This window comes from Anolis sagrei, chromosome Y (assembly GCF_037176765.1).
Source record: "Anolis sagrei isolate rAnoSag1 chromosome Y, rAnoSag1.mat, whole genome shotgun sequence".
Taxonomy (NCBI): Eukaryota; Metazoa; Chordata; class Lepidosauria; order Squamata; family Dactyloidae; genus Anolis; species Anolis sagrei.
The window spans coordinates 70,331,486-70,352,835 of NC_090035.1; the positions used below are offsets into that span (position 1 = coordinate 70,331,486).

Here is a 21,350-nt window from a genome sequence, read left to right on the forward strand (position 1 = left end):
CTTTGCATTTCGTTCTTCCTGCCAAAGTGGTTTGTTGTTCATTCGTTCAGTCGTCTTCGACTCTTCGTGACCTCATGGACCAGCCCACGCCAGAGCTCCCTGTCGGCCGTCACCACCCCCAGCTCCTTCAAGGTCAGTCCAGTCACTTCAAGGATGCCATCCATCCATCTTGCCCTTGGTCGGCCCCTCTTCCTTTTGCCTTCCACTTTCCCCAGCATAATTGTCTTCTCTAGGCTTTGCTGTCTCCTCATGATGTGGCCAAAGTACTTCAACTTTGTCTCTAGTCTCCTTCCCTCCAGTGAGCAGTCGGGCTTTATTTCCTGGAGGATGGTCTGGTTGGATCTTCTCGCAGTCCAAGGCACTCTCAGCACTTTCCTCCAACACCACAGCTCAAAAGCATCGATCTTCCTTCGCTCAGCCTTCCCTAAGGTCCAGCTCTCGCATCCGTGGGTTACTACAGGGAATACCATGGCTTTGACTAGGCAATGGATCTTTGTTGCCAGTCTGATGTCTCTACTCTTTACTATTTTATCGAGATTGGACATTGCTCTCCTCCCAAGAAGGAAGCGTCTTCTGATTTCCTGGCCACAGTCTGCATCCAAAGTGGAGTATCTTGCATTTGTCACTGTTGAACTTCATTTTGTTAGTTTTGGCCAATCATCTCTCTAATCTGTCAAGATCGTTTTGAATCCTGCTCCTGTCCTCTGGAGTATTGGCTCTCCCTCCCAATTTGGAACCCAACCCAAAGGCCATCTAGTCCAACCCATCCGAGAGATGGCCATATAGCCACGCTGCTTCAGACCCTCGGGAGAAGGACTCCAAGGCAAGAGGATTCCCCAATGGGAAGTTTGTAGGCGGGGCCTCTTTGGGTCCGCCAGGTGCCTGGGGAGGCCGGAGGAGAGTCCTGGCTCCGCCCGACGGGAGGGGCTTGGCGGCTGCCTAAGAGGGACGGACGGGAGGGCGGGCCGGTCGGCTCTGCTGGTCGGGGCGATGCGGGGCTGCGCGGTGCTGGCCTGCCTGGGCCTGGGCTACGCGGGCTACCTGCTCCTGGGCGCGCTGGTAATCTCGGCCGTCGAGCGTCCCGTGGAGAGCCGCCTGCGGGCCGAGCTGCGGGCGCAGAAGGCCGCCTTCCTGGCGCAGAGCCCCTGCCTGGGCGAGGAGGCCCTCGAGCGCTTCCTGGCCGCCCTCCTCGCCGCCAACCGGCACGGCGTCACTCTGCCCCGAAACGGCTCCAACGCCGCCGCCGCCTCCAACTGGGACTTCGCCTCCGCCTTCTTCTTCTCCAGCACCTTGATCACCACCGTCGGTGAGTCCTGGGGAACTCCTCGCCACTGTCTTCAGCATTCTCCGTCTGCCGCCGCAGGAAACCCGACGCCTTTCCGGCTGGGCTGGTTTGGCATCCTCTCTATTACCCACCCACCTCTCCCTCCCAAAGGATCAATCTCTTAGTTCAATGTTTCTCAACTTGGGGGTGGGACCCCTGGGAGGGGGGGGGGGTGTCGCAAGGGGTGGGGTCTGAAGGGCTACCAAAGACCATCAGAAAACACAGCATTTTTTCATCGTCATGGGGGTTCTGTGTGCCGAGTTTGGTTCACTTCCATCGTTTTTGGGTTCAGAATGCTCTTTGATTGTAAGTGAACTATCAATCTCAGCAACTACAACTCCCAAATGTCTCGGGCTATTTCCCCCAAACTCCACCAGTATCCACATTTGGGCATATTGAGGACTCGTGCCAAGTTTGATACACTTCCATCACTGGTGGGGTTCAGAATGCTCTTTGATTATAAGTGAACTATAAATCCCAGCAACTACAACTCCCAAATGTCTCGGTCTATTTTCCCCAAACTCCACCAGTATTCACATTTGGGCATATTGAGGACTCGTGCCAAGTTTGGTTCACTTCCATCATTGGTGGGGTTCAGAATGCTCTTTGATTGTAAGTGAACTATAAATCCCAGCAACTACATCTCCCAAATGTCTCGGTCTATTCCCCCCAAACCTCAACAGCATCCACATTTGGGCATATTGAGTATCCGTGCCAAGTTTAGTCCAGATCCATCATTATTTGAGTCCACAGTGTTCTCTGGATGTAGGTGAACTACAACTCCCAAACTCAAGGTCAATGCCCACCAAACCCTTCCAGTACTTTCTGTTGGTCGTGGGAGTTCTCTGTGACAAGTTTGGTTCACTTCCATCATTGGGGGAGTTCAGAATGCTCTTTGATTGTAAGTGAACTATAAATCCCAGCAACTACAACTCCCAAATGTCTCTGTCTACTTTCCCCAAACCTCACCAGTATCCACATTTGGGCATATTGAGTATCTGTGCCAAGTTTGGTCCAGATCCATCATTATTTGAGTCCACAGTGTTCTCTGGATGTAGGTGGACTACGACTCCCAAACTCAAGGTCAATGCCCACCAAACCGTTCCAGTAGTTTCTGTTGGTCATGGGAGTTTTGTGTGCCAAGTTTGGTTCACTTCCATCATTGAGGGAGTAGAGAACGCTCTTTGATTGTAGGTGAACTATAAATCCCAGCAATTATAATTCCCAAGTGTCTCGGTCTATTTCCCCAAACTCCACCAGTATCCACATTTGGGCATACTGAGGACTCATGCCAAGATTGGTTCACTTCCATCATTGGTGGAGTTCAGAATGCTCTTTGATTGTAGGTGAACTATAAATCCCAGCAGCTACAACTCCCAAATGTCTCGGTCTATTTCCCCCAAATCTCACCAGTATACACATTTGGGCATATTGAGGATTCGTGCCAAGTTTGGTCCAGATCCATCATTATTTGAGTCCACAGTGTTCTCTGGATGTAGGTGAACTACAACTCCCAAACTCAAGGCCAATGCCCACCAAACCGTTCCAGTAGTTTCTGTTGGTCATGGGAGTTCTGTGTGCCAAGTTTGGTTCACTTCCATCAATGGTGGTGTTCAGAATGCTCTTTGATTTTAAGTGAACTATAAATCCAAGCAACTACAACTCCCAAATGTCTCGGCCTATTTTCCCCAAACCTCACCAGTATCCACATTTGGGCATATTGAGTATCCATGCCAAGTTTGGTCCAGATCCATCATTATTTGAGTCCACAGTGTTCTCTGGATCTAGGTGAACTACAACTCCCAAACTCAAGGTCAATGCCCACCAAACCCTTCCAGTAGTTTCTGTTGGTCATGGGAGTTCTGTTTGCCAAGTTTGGTTCAATTCCATCGTTGATGGAGTTCAGAATGCTCTTTGATTGTAGGTTAACTATAAATCTCAGCAACTACAACTCCCAAATGGCAAAATCAATCCCCTCCCCAACCCCACCAGTATTCAGATTGGGTATTTATACCAAATTTAGCCCAGTGAATGAAAGTCTCCCCTCCAAATGTCATCCAGTCCAACCCTTCTTCCAGCCAAGAAGAACACAATCAAAGCCCTCTTGACAGATGGCCATCCAGACTACCTTAAAACCCTAAGAGGAAAAGACTTCTAGACTATTATATCCCACTAGAATTGGGACCCCCCACATACACACATAGGATATCCAGTCCATACCCAGTCTGCCAGGCGGTAAGACACAATCAAAGCCCTCCCAATAGATGGCCATGAGGCTTCTACATGAAAACCCCAAGAGGAAGAGACTTCTAGAGTATTATATTCCATTAGAACTGGGACTCCGTCACATACACACATAGGATATCCAGTCCAAACCCAGTCTGCCAGGTGGGAAGACACAATCAAAGCCCTTTCGACAAATGGCCATCAGGCTTCTGTGTGAAACTCTTAAGATTAAGAGACTTCTAGAGTGTTATATTCCACTAGAGTTGGAAGGAACCCCCTCCCTCCATATAAGACACCCAGTCTAACCCTTCTGCCAAGCAGGAAGACACAATCAAAGCCACCCCAATAGATGTCCATCAGGCTTCTACATGAAAACCCCAAGAGGAAGAGACTTCTAGACTATTACATTCCACTAGGTACTCTTCACAAACACACAAAGGATATCAGATCCAAACCCAGGCTGCCAGGTGGGAAGACACAATCAAAGCCCTCCTGACAGATGGCCATCAGGCTTCTGCATGAAAACCCCAAGAGGAAGAGACTTCTGCACTATTATATTCCACTAGATTTGGAAGGGACTCCCCACATACACACATAGGATATCTGGGCCAAACCTATTCTGCCAGTTAGGAAGACACAATCAAAGCCCTCTCTGTGGATGGCCTCCCCAAGAGGAAGAGACTTCTACACTACTATATTGCACTAGAGTTGGGACTCCTCACATAGAAACATAGGATATCTGGTCCAAACCCAGTCTTTCTTAAAGACCCTAAGACTGCCTTAAAACCCTAAGATAAAGAGACTTTTAGACTACTAAATTCTACTAGAATTAGAGGGGACCCCCCCCCCAAGACCACCTGTTCCAAATGCAGCCTGCCAGGTGGGAAGACACAATCAAAGCCCTCCCGACAGATGGCCATCAGGCTTCTGCATGAAAATCCAAAGAAAACGAATCTTCACAACACTCCTAAACTATTATACTCCACTAGAGTTTGAAGGCCACCCCCTCCCCAAAGGCCATCCAGTTTTTCCTGCTATGCTGGTTTGCATCCTGTCTATTACGGCATCACCCCCCCCCCCCCCCCAACGCCTCTCTTCGTTGATCCTAGAATTATAAAAGTTGGAAGAGTCCCTGAGGGTTATCCAGTCCAACCCCCCTTCTGCCAGGCACGAAGACACAATCAAAGCCTTCCCGACAGATGGCCATCAGGCTTCTGCTTAAAAACTCTCCGAGACAGCTCATACTCTCAGGAAGTTCTTCATGTTTATATATATATATATATATATATATATATATATATATATATATATAAAACATACACTGCCTTAAAACATTATCGTGAGCGTCTCCATGTCAAATTGTTATTCCACTGTGTTATCAAGTAGTTCCATAATTCCATTTAGCTGTGTCGTATTTGGGAAGGTCTGCTCAAAAAGCCAGGTTTTCACCTTTTTTCGAAAAGTCAGGAGGGAGGGAGCCGATCTTACATCTCTAGGCAGGGCATTTCACAGTCGGGCCACTGCTGAGAAGGCCCTGTCTCTCGTCCCCACCAGACGCATCTGCGAAGAAGGCAGGAGTAAGAGCAGGGCCTCCCCAGAAGATCTTAATCCACCTTGCAGCGTGCGTCAGACTAACCAAAATAAACACAACACCACGTCAGCTCTTGGGGTGGATGCTGAGTTTTCCACCTTCCCTGCCTCTCCTTGTCCTCGTAACTGAGGTCATTGAAAGCAAAAGACTGTATACAGGGGAGTGTCGTTTAGGCACCTCTGAAGATGCCAGCCACAGATGCAGGTGAAAAGCCAGAAGAAAATGCTGCTAGAACATGGCAATACAGCCTGGAAACCACACCACACTATAGTGATACCAGCCATGAAAGCTTTTGACAATACACTGTATACAGTATTTAATTGTCATTCATGCTCTCACCTTCCTTGTGTGACTGCTGGAGCAATGGGTGTGGGTGTATGACTTGCTGAAGCCCGGTTGCGATGGCATGTTGGCCTTGGGGTGTGACATAAGCTGGTAAACTCCGAGTCCCAGGAACCTGCTCATAAAAGAGTGATTAAGACACGGATATGAGGTGGCAGCTAATGCGCCCTATGAGATTTGCATGACCAGTTTCCTTTCCACTAAGCAAACTTTGTTTCTGTGTTGTTGTGAGTTTTCCAAGCTGTATGGGCATGTTCCAGAAGCATTCTCCCCTGACATTTCACACACATCTATGGCAAACTTTATTGCTTTGTCCTTTTTCCACTCTCATCACTTTTTCCTTGTGTTTTGCTAAGGCTGAGTTGTAATTGGGTTTAATTGCCTCCATTGTGGGTGTTATTACTACTCTCTTTTGGGAGCCTTTCATGCAGAGCTGGGAGAAAGTATTTACTTACTTAGGTGACCCCTTGTTGTCCGAGTAGGATTGTCTTCCAAGATCGGTGTCCTGGCGGTGGGTCCCTAGGTGACTGTGGGGCCCTATTCTTGATCTGCAAGTTCTCTCGCAGTGAGGGTATTGCTTTCCAGGTGGAAGGGGTCCCACTTGGGGTTGGCTTGAAATGCCTTCCTCTTTGCACATTTCTCTTTCGCCCTCCATTCATGCCTCCAGTTCGGCGGAGTTGATGGCGGAAGACCATCGCTTCAATGCTGGTGGTCTTTGCTTTCCTTTGCTGACATTTTTCTGCTTGTCTTCCCAAGAAATTTGTAGGATTTTTTGGAGGCAACACTGATGGAATTGTACTAGGAGTTGCATGTGACGTCTCTAGATAGTCCACGATTTGCAGGCGTATAGCAGGGTTGGGAGGACAATAGCTTTATAAACAAGAACCTTGGTATCTCTATGGATGTCCTGGTCCTCAAACACTCTGTGCTTCATTCGGAAAAATGCTGCACTCGCAGAGCTCAGGCGGTGTTGTATTTCAGTGTCAATGTTGACTTTTGTGGAGAGGTGGTTGCCAAGGTTTGTTGTTTAATGACAGGCTGAGCTTCTCGTATGCTTCTGCAAAGGTGTTTAGAGTGGCTTGTAGGTCTTCTTCTGAATGCGCACAGATGATGTTGTCATCAGCATACTGGAATTCTATAGCAGATGTTGTTGTAACCTTGGTTTTGGCTTTCAGTCTGCTGAGGTTAAATAGCTTGCCATCTGTCCGATAGATGATTTCTACTCTGATGGGAAGCTTCCCATCAACAAGGTGAAGTATCATAGCAATGTTGATGGAAAATAAGGTTGGGGCAATAACACTTTCCTGTTTGACACCTGATTCCACCATAAATGGGTCACTTTGGGAGCCATTGCTGTCCAAGACCGTTGCCATCATGTCATCATGGATAAGCTGCAGGATGTTCACAAATTTGATGGCGCATCTGATTGTTTGGAGGATGGTCCAGAGAGCATTGTGAATCGCTGGGAGGAAAGTACAGAAGTGATGACATGAATGTGAAAGTGACTTCTTGTCTTTTTTCTAGCCCAGATTGGGCAATTTATAGCCTTCCAGGGAATGTGAGCCTCCACCTTCCCTCAGCAGAGCTGAACATGAAGGGGGATGATGGGAGTAGCAACCCAGTAACATTGGGAGTGGTGCAGGCGACCCACTCTGGATTCCTCAGGGATTTGCTCCAGATCATGCCTGGTGAAATATGATGAGCAGCCAATGTTCCCAGATAAGGTGCCACAGTCATAGGCCTGAGCATGAGTATTAAGCCATAGCTTTGCTCATGTGTATAGTTATGAGAATTCTGGATCATTAGTGGATTTTGAATTGAATCCCAAGTTTCTAGCACTGCAGTAATTTAATTTTGGTTGACTATTTAGAAATATAGTGTAAGTGCCCAAAGAATCAAGGCAGGTAAAGATACCAGTAAGAGACCTCACAACCTCTGAGCATGCCTGCCATAGATGCAGGCACAATGTCAGGAGAAAATGCTTCTAGAACATGACTATACAGTCCGAAAAACCTACAACATCCCAGTGATTCCAGCCATGAAAGCCTTCGACAATACATACTAGGAAGATTTCTTCATGGAAGGGGGGTGTCTTATTTTGGGGTAATTTTCCCCAGCTGTAGAAATTCCCTGGGATTGCCATAAGTCAACAGGAGATTTGAAAGTACACACAAAGCTACACCCTATATGTTCATCCCACTCAGGACTTTCCTGGATGGCTCCACACAGATGCTAACTTTCAAGCTAGTGGCCATGGCTGGGGATGGGTAGGAAGGCAGGCATTGGTGATATATTGTAAGACCTGTCTCTCCTCGTTCTCCCCACACCCTTAAAACAATATTTTCTCCATCCACCTTCCAGTGGCAAGCTGCACCGAGTGTTATGAGGTGTGGTTGTCCAGCTGCATGTGTTTGTGTAAAGGGTGGGGGAGCCAAGCCCTTTAGCTTTCTGCCCAAGATCTATCTGCCTCACGGAAAGTTCATCTGCAGCTGAGCCAGGTCTCACGTTCTCTGCATCCTGTTTTTTTTTTTTCTGAATGGGTGAAGGCAGAGTATGGATGGAGGAAAGGCTCTCTGGTCATGCTCAAATTCTGCGTTTGCATTTTCCCAGCGGTTGCGGGGGGAGCTAGATGAAATGTAGGAACACCATCAAGCAACTGAAGAGACAATTGTGGTTAACCGCTATTGAGCCAGCTTCTTGCAAACCAGTGACTGAGAGGCCTCCTTTTATCACCTTCGCTGTTGTTGTAACTTGTCCAAAGTCACCCAATGGATGCAGCATGTTGCATTATCACAGGATGTCTGTGCCCTACACCACTGAAGAAATTACACTGTTTAGCTGGTATTGCACCACCTGATATCCACTGGGAAGTAGCAGCCAATAATGAAAGGACCTAGTGACATCTCCAGCTCATCCTTTGTTTGAGTATCATCCAGCACGTCAACGACTTAAATCAAGAAATTGTTTTCTAAGATCTACAGAGATACTTGCAGGAATACTTCGGCAAGCAAGAGTCCAAAAGGGGCAGGCTAAAACCTGGAATCTCAACTCATGGCTGTTACCAAATGAGAGACTCCCTCTTGGGCACACAGAAGACTGAGCAACTTGGAAGATGCTGAACAGACTGCGCTCTGGCACCATGAGATGCAGAGCTAACCTTAAGAAATGGGGCCACAAAGTGGAGTCCACAACATGCGAGTGTGGAGAAGAAAGATCAAACCACAGACTACCTATTACAATGTAGTCTGAGCCTTGCCACATGCACAGTGGAGGACCTCCTTATGGCAACACCAGAGGCACTCCAAGTGGCCAGTTACTTACCAAAGGGCATTTAATATAATGCAAAGTTTTTAAACTTTGTGTTTATATATATGTGAGATATATAAATATAACACACAACTGTACCCTTGGTTTGCTCCTGATACTCTAAATAAATACCCAATGGATTTTCATGAGTGGGGATTTGAACTCCAGTTTCAAGAGTTGTAATCTAATGCTAAACCAACATGCCACACTTGTTTTGCTCAAGTCTTGCCAACTCAAAGCAAAGGCTTCCTTGTCTAATTCTCTCCACCTGTCAAGCATTCTTCCTCTTTTCCTGCTAACTTCTGTTTTCCTGAGCATTATTGTATTTCCTACGGAGGATAGTTCCTTAACGTAGGGACACCTCCCCCAAACCACAACAAGATACATCCTGTAGTAATGCCCCTGGGGCCAAAATATCTTGAAGGCACCAGATTCTGTCTAATCTTGGAAGATAAACAGAATCATGCCTGGTTTGCAGTTGGATGAGATATGAGTGTTCATTTGAGAGGAAGGCAATGGCAACACCTCCTTCTGGGTTTTCCTTGGCTAAGAAAACCCTTATTGACAGTAAGTGTGGTTCAGTAATAGAACCAATTGCTTAGAGAGGTGGTTCCAGACGTCTTCAGGAAATCTACCTGCTGGGATGCTGTAGGTGGAGATCATGCAAGAGATTGGATTCAATGGTCTATGAAGCCTTCCCCACAATATGATTCTGTGACGCCATGATCCCTGGAATAGGAATGTCTTCATCTAATGAAAAGCCAACAAGAAAAGGGTCAGCCTAGCCTCTTGAGGAAGGGAGTTCCAAAGTTTGAAAGCAGTCACTTCTCATAGCATTGAAGACTGGCTTCATTCTGAAGGAGGCACATTCATCCCAAGCCTCAAGGAAACAGACCCAGTTCAATTCACACAGTGGGAACTGCTCCTTCTGGTTCTTCAGTATGCCTCAAAGCATGGCCCCAAAATGGGGAAACTGGCCCCAGCTTTTCCTGTTTTGCTCCTCCACCTTCTGCAATAAAAGGGAGTGTTTTGCGTAAATGCAAAAGGTGGTTTTGTGCCCTGAAGGCTGGGGAGGGACCTGTGCTTGCCACTTGCTCTTCAGAGAAATAGTTTGTTCCTAGACAGCTTTCTACATTGCTTGGGCAAGCGGAAGTTGTGGTCTGCTCTGCGAGGAAAGGAGGAGGCAGGCAGAAGAAGGGGCCTCTTCCAACAGATCTTTGCCTTGACCCTCCTGCTGCCTTGGGACATGCAATGTCTTGGTTTACTGTAGCCAACCACCACCAAGGAGGGGAAGGCAAATGATGCCTGAGATCCCACTGCTTCCCTTTGGTTGCATTTGATTGTGTTAAGCTCCACCTGAGCCATGAACACTCACCTTCCTATCATGGCAAGGAATGAAAGATTGATGTTTTCTTGCTCTTGAAACAGCAATAATCTTCACACCTTGCAAACTCTCTTGGGTGAGATGTCTCAGTGCCATTGCATTCCACTCTTTCAGTACACACCTTGCAGTACGCATTTAAAAACTTTTATTCTAAAGCCAACATAAATTACCAACAAACTTTATAAGTAAATACAATCACGTCTCTATATCCATGGGTTGTTCATCCACAGATTCAACCAAACATAGCTTGAAAATACTTGAAACAAAAATAAAAAACCAAAATGCTGAGCACTATGCTAATGCCTAGGCATATCCTGCTGTTGCCTCTTGCCATTTCACAGATCCTCAAGCACTTCTTTGCCGTTTTATAAATGAGACACCATTTTGCTACACTATGCAACTCCTGGAACAATTCCATCATCGTTGCCTCTGAAAAATCCTGCAAATTTCTTGGGAAGACAGGCGGACAAATGTCAACATGCTGGAAGAAGCAAAGACCAGCATTGAAGCAATGGTCCTCTGCCATCAACTCCACTGCACCGGTCACATTGTCCGAATGCCCAATCACCATCTCTCAAAGCAGTTACTCTACTTTGAACTCAAGAACAGAAAACAGAATTTTGGAGGACAAGAAAAGAGACTTAAAGATGCGCTCAAAGCCAACCTAAAAAACTGTGGCATAAACACCAAGAATTGGGAAGCCCTGGCCCTTGAGCACTCTAGCTGGAGGTCAGCTGTGACCAGCAGTGCTGTAGAATATGAAGAGGCACAAATGGAGGGCTAAAGAGAGAAATGTGCCAAGAGGAAGGCGACTGGGACCGCCTTCCACCTGGAAACCGAACACGCGGGTCAAGAATAGGGCTCCACAGTCACCTATGTACCCACCGCCAGGACATCGCCCTTGGAAGACAATCTTACTTGTTTATTAATGTTGTGTTATTGATGTTGTTTGATGTATTTTGGATGTGGCCTCATGTAAGCCGCACCGAGTTCCATGGGAAGATGGTAGCGTGGTACAAATAAAGTTTTTTTATTATTATTATTACTCGGACAATGAGGGATTGCCTAAGTAAGTAAGTACACCATTGTATATAATGTGACTTGAGCAGCCATGGATTTTGGTATCAAACCCCAGCAGATGCCAAGGGCCCATCGTATAACAAACAGTATTCTTTTGTTTTCATTTTTGCTTCTCTACAAGTCTATTACAGTTCTTACTGCTTTATCCATATATAGAAAAATATGACCATGAGAATACTTTCATTATAGGTCAAAATAGGGTTTTCCAGAACTTCTGTTTTTCTTGCTCCATGGAGTTGTATTCCAGCATATACACCAAGTATTAACAAAAGTGTTGTATTGTTCTCTATCTTGTCAGATTCTTGTCTTGTACATTAATTTTTTCAGGTAGTTTCCATACTCTCACTAGTGGAAATCTCAAGGATAGTTAATAATCAACTATCCTTGCATACCTGTCCGAACGTATCTCCTTCTACATCTCACCTTGGAGCTTAAGGTCTTCTAGGGAGGCCCTGCTTTCGGCCCCGCCTCTGTCTCAAACACGCATGGCAGGGATGAGGGACGGGGCCTTCTCAGTGGTGGCCCCTTGCCTGTGAAACTCACTCCCCGGGGAAATTAGGTCATCTTCATCCCTCCTCACCTTTAGAAAAAAGTTAAAACATGGATGTGGGACCAGGCCTTCAGGTAATTAAGTGTAACAATGTTGACAATGGCTTGGAAATGGATAATGGATAAGTTTGATGGAGCATCCAACCACAGTTTTCAGCTAATAATGGCCACCAGAGTGATAATTCTTAGTAGATTTTAATTGTATTGTTTTAATGTTTTTAACTATTTATATTTATATACTGTTTATTTTTATTATGTATATATTGAAGCATCAAATTGCTGCCAATTGGAAGCTGCCCTGAATTCCCCGAGGGGGTTGAGAAGGACAGGGTACAAATATTCTAAATAAATAAATAAATAAATAAATAAATAAATGATTTCTAATTTTTTGCTGTCTCTAGAGTTACAAAGTCCTGGAAAAGAACGTATGGTAAATAAAGTTAATATACAGTTGAATTTACTATCACCACTTATTGACAAACAGTATATAAGTGTGTTTAAAAAACAAACAGGAAGAATAGGAATAAAACTACAAGGCAGACATTTCATTAGAAGGGATTTAATGGAAAAAAATCAGGACCTAAGAGGGTGAGTAGAGAGCCTCTGCTTTTCTCTTCTTTGATGGAGGCAGAATGCCAGAGGTCTGGATGCCTCTGATGGGCAGTTTCCACCTCGTTCCCCAATGCCTTTGCCCAGGGAGGGTTTTCTTTTGTCCACAATTGGACAGGCAGCCTCTCCTCTGCCTGGCAACCTGCCCAGATTCAGCTGCCTTGTTGGCACTGAGTAGCTGCTCGTGGAGAGCTTGTGCCACGTCTTGTTTGGAAGGCGGGTCTCTGTGCAGAGGGACTGTCTTCTCCAGATGTGGTCCAGCCCCAGCACTCTAATGCTCAGACTCAGAAAGAAGGTGGTTTGGGCAGAGGGTGATTTGGATGCCATTCCTATAGGTCAGGATTCCTGGCGGAGGGATTGACATGGTGTGAACTCTGCCCAGTAGCTGGCAGCAGATACCAAAGAGGATTAAGCAAAAGTTTTACTGGCAGGCAGCCAGGAGGAAATGTTACACACGTGCCGACATGCACATAAGACCTTTTTGTTCTTTCCCCTCCTTGACCACACATTCTCTCCATTCCCAAAAGGGGGTCCTCAGACCTGGCTGCAAGGAAGGGACTGCTAGACCCATACATAGAACCAGAGGCGGCTCTAGGTAATTTTCAACTGTAAGCAAACAGTATTTTGGCGCCCCCCCAACCAATCACTGATATATATATTTTCTGTTCATAGTGGGAGTTCTGTGTGCCATATTTGGTTCAATTCCATCATTGGTGGAGTTCAGAATGCTCTTTGATCGTAGGAGAACTATACATCCCAGTAACTACAACTCGCATATGTCAAGGTCTATTTTCCCCCAAGAGCGCCTCAAGAGCACCCCTGGGCAAAATAAACTATACTGCAAATGCTTACTTTGCGTAATGGCTTGAGCCGCCCCTGGTCCCGATTCACCTTTTCTTATCCTCATTCTTCATCTGCTTTTTAAATGCCCTAGTGGTGGACATGTAAAGAATCTCAAAAATATTGGAAAGCAATACATGAAGAGTGTCAACAGATCCTCATGAAAAAAATTCCAAGGAAGCCAGAGTACTATCTCTTGGGAATAATTGATTCAGATTTAATATTAGACTCAAATGAGGATATTTTATTTGTGTACCTAACGACTGCCACCAGGATTGTATATGCCAGACACTGGAAACAGAAGGAAATACCGGATATAGACCAATGGACAAATAAAATAAGGGAAATAAAAGACATGGACAAATTAACCCTAAACGGTTCTGGCCCTACTTACCTCTCCAAACGCATCTCCTCCTATGAACCAACTAGGACATTAAGATAATCTGGGGAGGCCCTGCTCTCAGTCCAGCCTGCATCACAGGTGCGCCTGGCGGGAACAAGAGACAGATGGCCACTGGCGGGAAGGTAGTGGCGCTCCATGGAGTCATGCTGGCCGCATGACCTTGGAGGTGTCTACAGACAACGCCAGCTCTTTGGCTTAGAAAAAGAAATGAGCACCAACCCCCAGAGTCGAACATGACTGGACTTAATGTCAGGGAAAAGCCTTTAGCTTTACCTAGTCTCAAAACAAGATAGATATTGCCAAGAGTTCTGCTTTTCAGACACGTTTCTTCCCCTTTCTCTGATGTGTGTCCACTGAAACAAGCAGGTCCCACCCGCCTTCCTTTAAAGTTCTGCTAACTTTTAGCCTAATTCCGAGAGCCTTCAAGGTATCAGGGAAATATTGTTACATTCTTCCCGCTAGCCTTGGCTCTTGCATTCCTAGGCTAAAAATACCCTGCTTCTTCAGCCCTTTCTCATATGATCTGGCCTTCCACGTGTCAGCATCCTTGTGGTGTTGTGATGCCCACAACCAGCCCCCACTCCTTCCTCTTTCCCAGGGCTTTGTCATGCTGAATAGCATTCCTTATGTTGCTCCGGGGTGCTTTTGAGGTGCAGCAACATCATATGGCTGACCCGGCTTTGTATACATTTTTTGGCTGTTAGCCTACAGTCTTTGTAGAAAAGCTGGCTCTTGCCTATTCTTTTCCCCTCCCAACACAGCCTCTACTGTGTAAGTGCAAAAAAGAAAGATTGGTTATAACCACAGTGATTCAAGTCAAGTTTGATTACTTAGTATTTCCATCAAAGTTTACGTTCTGTACCTGTTGGCTCACACATACTCTCCTATTTTCCAAATTTGCAAAGGAAAGTCTGATTTAATCCTTTGATGTCTCACTCTTTCATAAGTTTTAAAAATGACTCAGTTTCTCTTTCTTCTTCTCACTTTCTCCCTTTGACCTCTGCTCATTTTTGTAGCCATCTTATTTACTTACTTAATTAGGCGATCCCTCATTGGCCGAGTAGGATAGTCTTCCAGGAGCAGTATTCTGGTGGGTCCGTAGGTGACTGTGGAGCCCAATTCTTGACCTGCATCTTCTCCCGCAGTGAGGGCATTGGTTTCCAGGTGAAGGCGGTCTCGGCCGGGGTTGGTTTGATGCGCCTTCCTTTTGGCACGTTTCTCTCTTTCGCCCTCCATTCATGCCTTTCAAATTCTACATCACTGCTGGTCACAGCTGACCTCCAGCTGGAGCGCTCAAGGGCCAGAGCTTCCCAGTTCTCAGTGTCTATGCCAGAGTTTTTAAGGTTGGCTTTGAGCCCATCTTTAAATCTCTTTTCCTGTCCACCAACATTCCGTTTTCCGTTCCTGAGTTCAGAGTAGAGCAACTGCTTTGGGAGACGGTGGTTGAGCATCCGGACAACGTGGCCGCTCCAGAGGAGTTGATGGCGGAGGGCCAGCGCTTCAATGCTGGTGGTCTTTGCTTCTTCCAGCACGCTGACGTTTGTCTGCTTGCCTTCCCAGTTTTCTTGCCACAGTTGTTAAGGTTGGCTTTAAGCCCATCTTTAAATCTCTTTTCCTGTCCACCAACATTAAGTTGAGAGTATTGTAACTGCTTTGGGAGATGGCAATTGGGCATCCAGTTAACAGTCCAGCAAAGTTGATGGTGGAGGATCATCACTTCAGTGCTGGTAGTCTTTGCTTCTTCCAGAATGCTTACATTTGCCCGCTTCTCTTTGCATGATTTTTCAGATTTGCATTATTTTTCGGAGGCAACACTGATGGCATCATTCCAAAAAGTTGAGTGTGACGTTTTGCAGGTGTATAACAGGGTTGGGAGGACAATGGCTTTATAAACAAGCATCTTGGTATCTCTACAAATGTCCTGGTCTTCAAACACTCCCTGCCTGTTTTGAAATAATGCTGCACTTGCAGAACTCAAATGATGTTGTATTTTAGTGTCGATGCTGACTTTTGTGGAGAGGTGGCTGCCAAGGTATCGGAAATGGTCATTTTCTAATACATTAAGCTGTATTTCTGGCATTGCAGAGGAATTGTCTGATGCCTGCTGAAAGAGCACTTCCTCAATGAGAGGCCAAGTTTTTTGTATGCTTCTGCAAAGGTGTTTAGAGTGGCTTGTGGGTCTTCTTCTGAATGAGCACAGGGTACATTATCATCAGTATATCGAAGTTCTATAACAGATATCGTTGTGACCTTGGTTTTGGCTTTCAGTCTTCTGAGGTTAAAAAACTTGCCATCTGTTAAATAGATGGTTTTCACACTGGTGGGAAGCTTACCATCAGCAAGGTGAAGTATCATAGTGATGAAAATGGAAAATAAGGTTGGAGCAATAACATATCCCTGTTGGACACCTGATTTCACCTTAAATGGGACACTTTGGGAGCCATTCTTGTCCAAGACTGTTGTCTTCGTGGTAGAGCTGCAGGATGTTCATGAATTTATCAGTGCATTCAATTTTTTTGGAGGATGGTCCAGAGAACATTGCGATTGACTGTGACAATTGCCTTTGCATTTACCTGAATGCCATGTACAGAAATTGTTTTTGCTCTCATTTTTCTTGGAGTAACTGTGCAGCAAAAATCATGCCCACTGTTCCTCTGGAAGGGCGGAAGCTGTTCTGAGATTCTAGGAGTTTGTCTTCAAAACAGGTAAAAGGCGGTCTGCAAGGATTCTTGCAAGGATTTTCCCAGAGGAGGTTAGAAGGGAGTTACTTCTATACTTCCATAGTCTGTTCTTTTTCCCTTTTTGAAGAGAGTGATAATAGTAGCGTCCTTGAAGTCTGCTCATTTTTCAATGATCTGGTGGAGTTGTTGTGTCATCTCAGGTCCAACTTCTTTAAAGATTTCAGCAGGGATCCCATCAGGTCTGCTGGCTTTGTTTGTTTGTTTATATGGCTGATGGCTTTGATGACATCTTCCAAACTAGGCAGTGCTGCAAGCTCATCCCTGGTTTGTTCTTGCAGGATTTGCGAGAGAACCTCTTTGGTCACGTTGGAGCCGTGGTTAAGGAGGTTATGGTAGTGCTTTTTCCAAGGTACCATAACCTTAGAAAAAGTGTCCAATTCGTTTGACTTCAGCAGAGAGTGGAGAGGGCTGAATTTTGCCCATTCTAAAAATTTCAGACAAAAACCTCTCTGAACTTGAATATTCTTCCACATTAATATCTTTTCCTGTCTTCATCAAACTGTGATATTGCTTGTCCACAGAAGTCCTAATTTTCATCTCTGAAATGTCGGAGGGTGTGGTCATATGGAGCAACACAGAAACTGAGCTCTCTAGTCCTGCCTTTTGACTTCTAAAACTCTCCCAGAGCTTCAAACTGGGTTTTAGAGCATTTTGCCCATATCTAAACAAGCTTGCTTGATTTCAGCAACTCAAAACTATATAATTGAAGGAATGGGATCTTGGTCAGAAGTCAATTTCTGTGGTTGTTGGGCATAGCTATGAGCATGCAGGTGGTAGATTGTGGTTTGCCAAGTACCTGGAATTTACTCTGTTATTTATGCAAGCCCCTGTGGCCCCTTCCCTTCTCTCTCCCTGTTCTGTCAGGCTATGGTTACACCACCCCACTCTCGGATGCTGGCAAAGCCTTCTGCATCTTCTACGCGCTGCTGGGTGTTCCCTTCACCATGCTCTTGTTGACGGCCACCGTGCAGCGCCTGGTTGCCACGTTCACTTCTGGACCCCTGGAGTATCTGACAAGGCACTGGGGGTGTGATCGGCGGGCCCTGTCTTGTGGACACCTATTCTTGTTGGCGGTGGGAGTACTGGTGGCCTTCTTTCTGGTGCCTGCTGCCATCTTCAGCACATTGGAGGAAACTTGGAGCTTCCTGGATGCCTTCTACTTCTGCTTCATCTCCCTTTGCACCATTGGCCTTGGCGACTACGTCCCTGGGGAGCAGCCAGGACAGCCACTGCGTTCCCTGTATAAGGTCTCAATCACAGGTAAGCATCAACATGTCAGTAAGTGGGACAGGAGGGTATAAAGATGGATGGCTCTGCCATGTTGCCCATTGAATTGGGACAAGGTGGAGGCTGATGTTCATCAGACTTGGGCCTTCAAGATCCACTCCCAGCTTCTGTCCACTGGACTACAGATGTCTTTTTAGCTCTTCAAACTATTTTGTATTCTTTTTCATTGGTTTGAATCCTATTGGTCATTTCAACTAATGTAGATCCATTAAATTCATTGGATGTTCTTACCAGTTGATAGACCATTCAGCAATTACACAGTGTGTGCTGGTACGGCTGTACCAGGAGCTCCAACTTTATTTGCTTTGTATTAAATGTTTGTTTGCAAGCCAAGGTTTCAGGGTTCCTGCAGAAAGGTGGCTTCTTTGGTTGCAGTCATAGGGCAAGTCACTTGTCCATCATCGTTAAGTTTTGGTTCCGCCCCTTGCTCAGGGCAATTGGGAAGGGAAGGGAGCCATTTTTAGTTAGTCTCAGCAAGGAAAGCTAATGTACAGGATGTGTGCAAGCTTCCCCTGTACAAAAGCTTCAACCCTTAAGACTTTCCGGGGGGGAAACAGTCTTAAGAGCATCAAAGCTTTCTGGGGGAAAACAATCTTAAGAGTCTCCAAAGATTTCCAGGAAAACATCCCTAAAGACCAAAGAACTCCAGCTGGAGAATATCTAAACCTTTACTGGTAGGTCCACTCGGTGCTTCAAGACGCAGTTCGACCCGGTAGTGGAGCCCACATCAGTAAGGGTTAGTTTACAGTCAGCCTGGGAGAAGTTAAAAAGGGGATTTTCCTTTAAAGTAAAGAAGTTATTGAAGACAGTTGCCTGTCCTTCGTGGGCAAGATTAGGAAGTCACCAGTTGCATAAAGCTTGGAAGCATTTGTTTAGCTTTATTGAAGACAAGAGAAGTTTCTGTTTGATTGTTCATTAATAAAAGACTTTGTCATACTTCACAAGCCATCTAAAGATCATTTGTGGTGGAAAGCCTCTGAGAACTTCTCTTTGGGCTTCCCGATGGGCAAAGGTTGCATGTCCTGTTCTAAAGGAAATTCTTTACTGGCCCAGCGCACGACAGAATACAGTGTAACAAAATTTGATTTTTTTTCTATTTCCTATTTGAAAATGTTACTGTTTAATTGTGAGGTGCTTACTTTGAAAGTACTTGTCATACTCCAAAAACTTCATTTTTGTGCCTGCCACAAACTATGTTGGATTGGTTGAGACTCAAGAAGATATTAAATAAAAAACTATAGGAAAAACGTGCTGCAGGATTATTTATTTTATTTACAGTATATATACCGGGAAGAGGAAGAGAAGGAAGGGAGGAGAGAAGGAAAGAAAAAAAGGGAAGGAAGGAATGAAAGAAGGAGAGAAAGAGGGAGGGAAGGTTGGCTACAGCAAGGCATGGCGGGTACAGCTAGTATTAATAATTTTGTGTGTTCGTGTGTGTACACTAACTATCATAAGACAAAGGAGTTGCTGTATGTCTCGCTCAGCCCTATGGACAATTTTGGAGTGTTTTGAAATTCCAGATAAGGGATGCCCATCAATTTAATCTATAAGTCCACTTGTGGAGACATAAGACCCCAGCTGATTTCTGGCCACATTAAATAAATCATGAAGTTTTCGGTGGAAGGACCTCTTCTCTCTGTTGCACCCTTTTGCCTCTACTCCAGGCTCATACATTTTCTGTGCCTTCTTCCAGTGTACCTTCTTCTGGGCTTGATGGCTATGCTCCTCCTGCTCCAGACCTTCCACAAGATGGCAGACTTGCATGGCCTCTCGGACCTGGTCTTGCTGCCTCGAGATTCCTCCGCAGAAGACCATCAGCGCATCCTCGAGGAACACGAGGCTCCTTCAGAGACAGAGCAGACAGAGAAGGCGCCAGTGCATTCTGGTAACGGCACTCAGGCCGATTACTCCTCCATCAACAGATAGCCCAAACTTGCGTCGGAAGACAATCAGCACAAACCTGCAGTACAGCAGCCTGAAATGACCCAGCGGAGGGTAACTGCTTCTTGGTCAACGGATGGCTACCTGCTATATTGCTCTGGGCCGCTTTTCTCCTTCAGCAGATTCCGTCCCAGTTCTTCTGGCTCCTGGCGGTATGCAACCACAGACACTCTGACCACTCAGGAACAGGAAAACTCATACAGATCTCCAAAATGAAGAAAATCAAGCTGTTTCATTGGGGGAAAGTGAGAGGGAGGGGGCTTTGTTCGTTTTCAGATTTATCTTGGAAATAATGTTATTTTAAAAAATGAATAATGGGAAAAAAGACCTGGAAATGTCTCTGCAAAGAGAGGACAAATTATTCTGTGAGACGGGAAATATTGAGCGAAGTCTTTCTTGCCCAGTTCTGAAATCTGATTTGATGCTGGCCAGACTTGTTCCCGGCATCTTGCATTATGTCCACCCAGGGAATATTTTCTCCTGCCAAGTCCTTGATGGAAGTTTCTATGGAATGTTGTAATTTTTTTGGGCTGTATGGCCATGTTCCAGAAGCATTCTCTCCTGATGTTTCGCCTGCATCTATGGCAGGCATCCTCAGAGGTTGTGAGGTCTTTTCCTAGTTTATTATTATTTATTTATTTTGAGCATTTCTACCCCGCCCTTCTCAACCCCCGAAGGGGGATTCAGGGCGGCTTACAAAAGGCACAATTTGATGCCAGCAATACACATAGGAAAATAAAATACATAGCAGCAACAATTATAAATAGTTAAAACAATCCAATTATCCAATAACAACCAATAAAAGCCAATCTAGTATTCAACGTTCGCCAAGTTCAAAATCCGTAAGTTCATTCCAAGATACCTCACAACCTCTGAGGATGCCTTCCATAGATGCAGGCAAAACATCAGGAAAGAATGCTTCTGGAGCATGGCCATACAGCCCAAAAAACTTACAACAACCCAGTTATTCCGGCTAATGAAAGCCTTCGACAATACAGTTTATACTGAACTTTGCTGTCTTGCTAGAGAGGGGGAGAAAGCCTTCCATCTCCACCGTTCCTCCTTTCCAGATTGTGTCTTTCGCCTTGTTTTTATTTATCCTGTGGACAGAAATGGGTTGTGTTCTTCTGGAAAGTGTTTAGGGAAGATTCCCCAGGGGGTGAGGGTGTGTTTTAATTCATAATTTGAAAGTTTTGTTATTGTTTCAGGAAGATTTGGTTCATTGGGGCGTATGTGGAAACTTGCAAGGCTAGTTTTTCTGTCATTTTTATTGCTATCAAGATGCAACATGCCACATTTCTAGACCACATTAACAACTTTAAACTTGCCAAGTTTCAGAATGTTTTGGTCTTCCACTGATTTTTAGGAAATTTTTAAACTTTTTACAAATAAAATATCTTTTTAAAAAACTCTTGAATTTTCTCTACAGCAATAGAGCATGAGCAGAGCATCATTCCTGCAAAGTTTCAGAAAGATCCGGTGATTCACTGTTTTTTAGGATTTTTTTTTCAATCTCAGCATCTTGGGCAAGTCACATTCTCTCATCTTCAGAGGCTTGAAAAAAAAAGAAGAAGCTATTGGGATTGCCCAGATCCCCTTGACTTCCTTGCTTTTCCTGCATGGCAAAAGAGCATTGGACTGGATGTCTCCTGGGCTCTTCCACTGAAAAACTGTTTTAAGTTTATGTTGGCCAAAACGTTTGTCCATGCATGATATATATACATTAT

At 45.3% G+C, this 21,350-nt stretch overlaps 1 protein-coding gene across 1 annotated transcript; it reads left to right on the forward strand.

Annotated features, from left to right (window-relative positions):
* Positions 1-951: 951 nt before the first annotated feature.
* LOC132780140 (potassium channel subfamily K member 6) lies at positions 952-21,006 on the forward strand. The gene is made up of 3 exons (XM_067462126.1): positions 952-1,306; positions 17,260-17,655; positions 19,376-21,006. The coding sequence occupies exons 1-3, from the start codon at positions 991-993 to the stop codon at positions 19,606-19,608; spliced, it is 945 nt and encodes a 314-aa protein (XP_067318227.1). The 5' UTR covers positions 952-990; the 3' UTR covers positions 19,609-21,006.
* The last annotated feature ends 344 nt before the right edge of the window (positions 21,007-21,350 follow it).

Bases quoted from the DNA above. Each gene is read 5' to 3' on its own strand.
- LOC132780140 (XM_067462126.1), top strand. From the start codon at position 991: ATGCGGGGCTGCGCGGTGCTGGCCTGCCTGGGCCTGGGCTACGCGGGC. The intron at 1,307-17,259 runs GTGAGTCCTGGG...CTGTTCTGTCAG, and splicing joins CACCTTGATCACCACCGTCG to GCTATGGTTACACCACCCCA. The intron at 17,656-19,375 runs GTAAGCATCAAC...GCCTTCTTCCAG, and splicing joins GTATAAGGTCTCAATCACAG to TGTACCTTCTTCTGGGCTTG.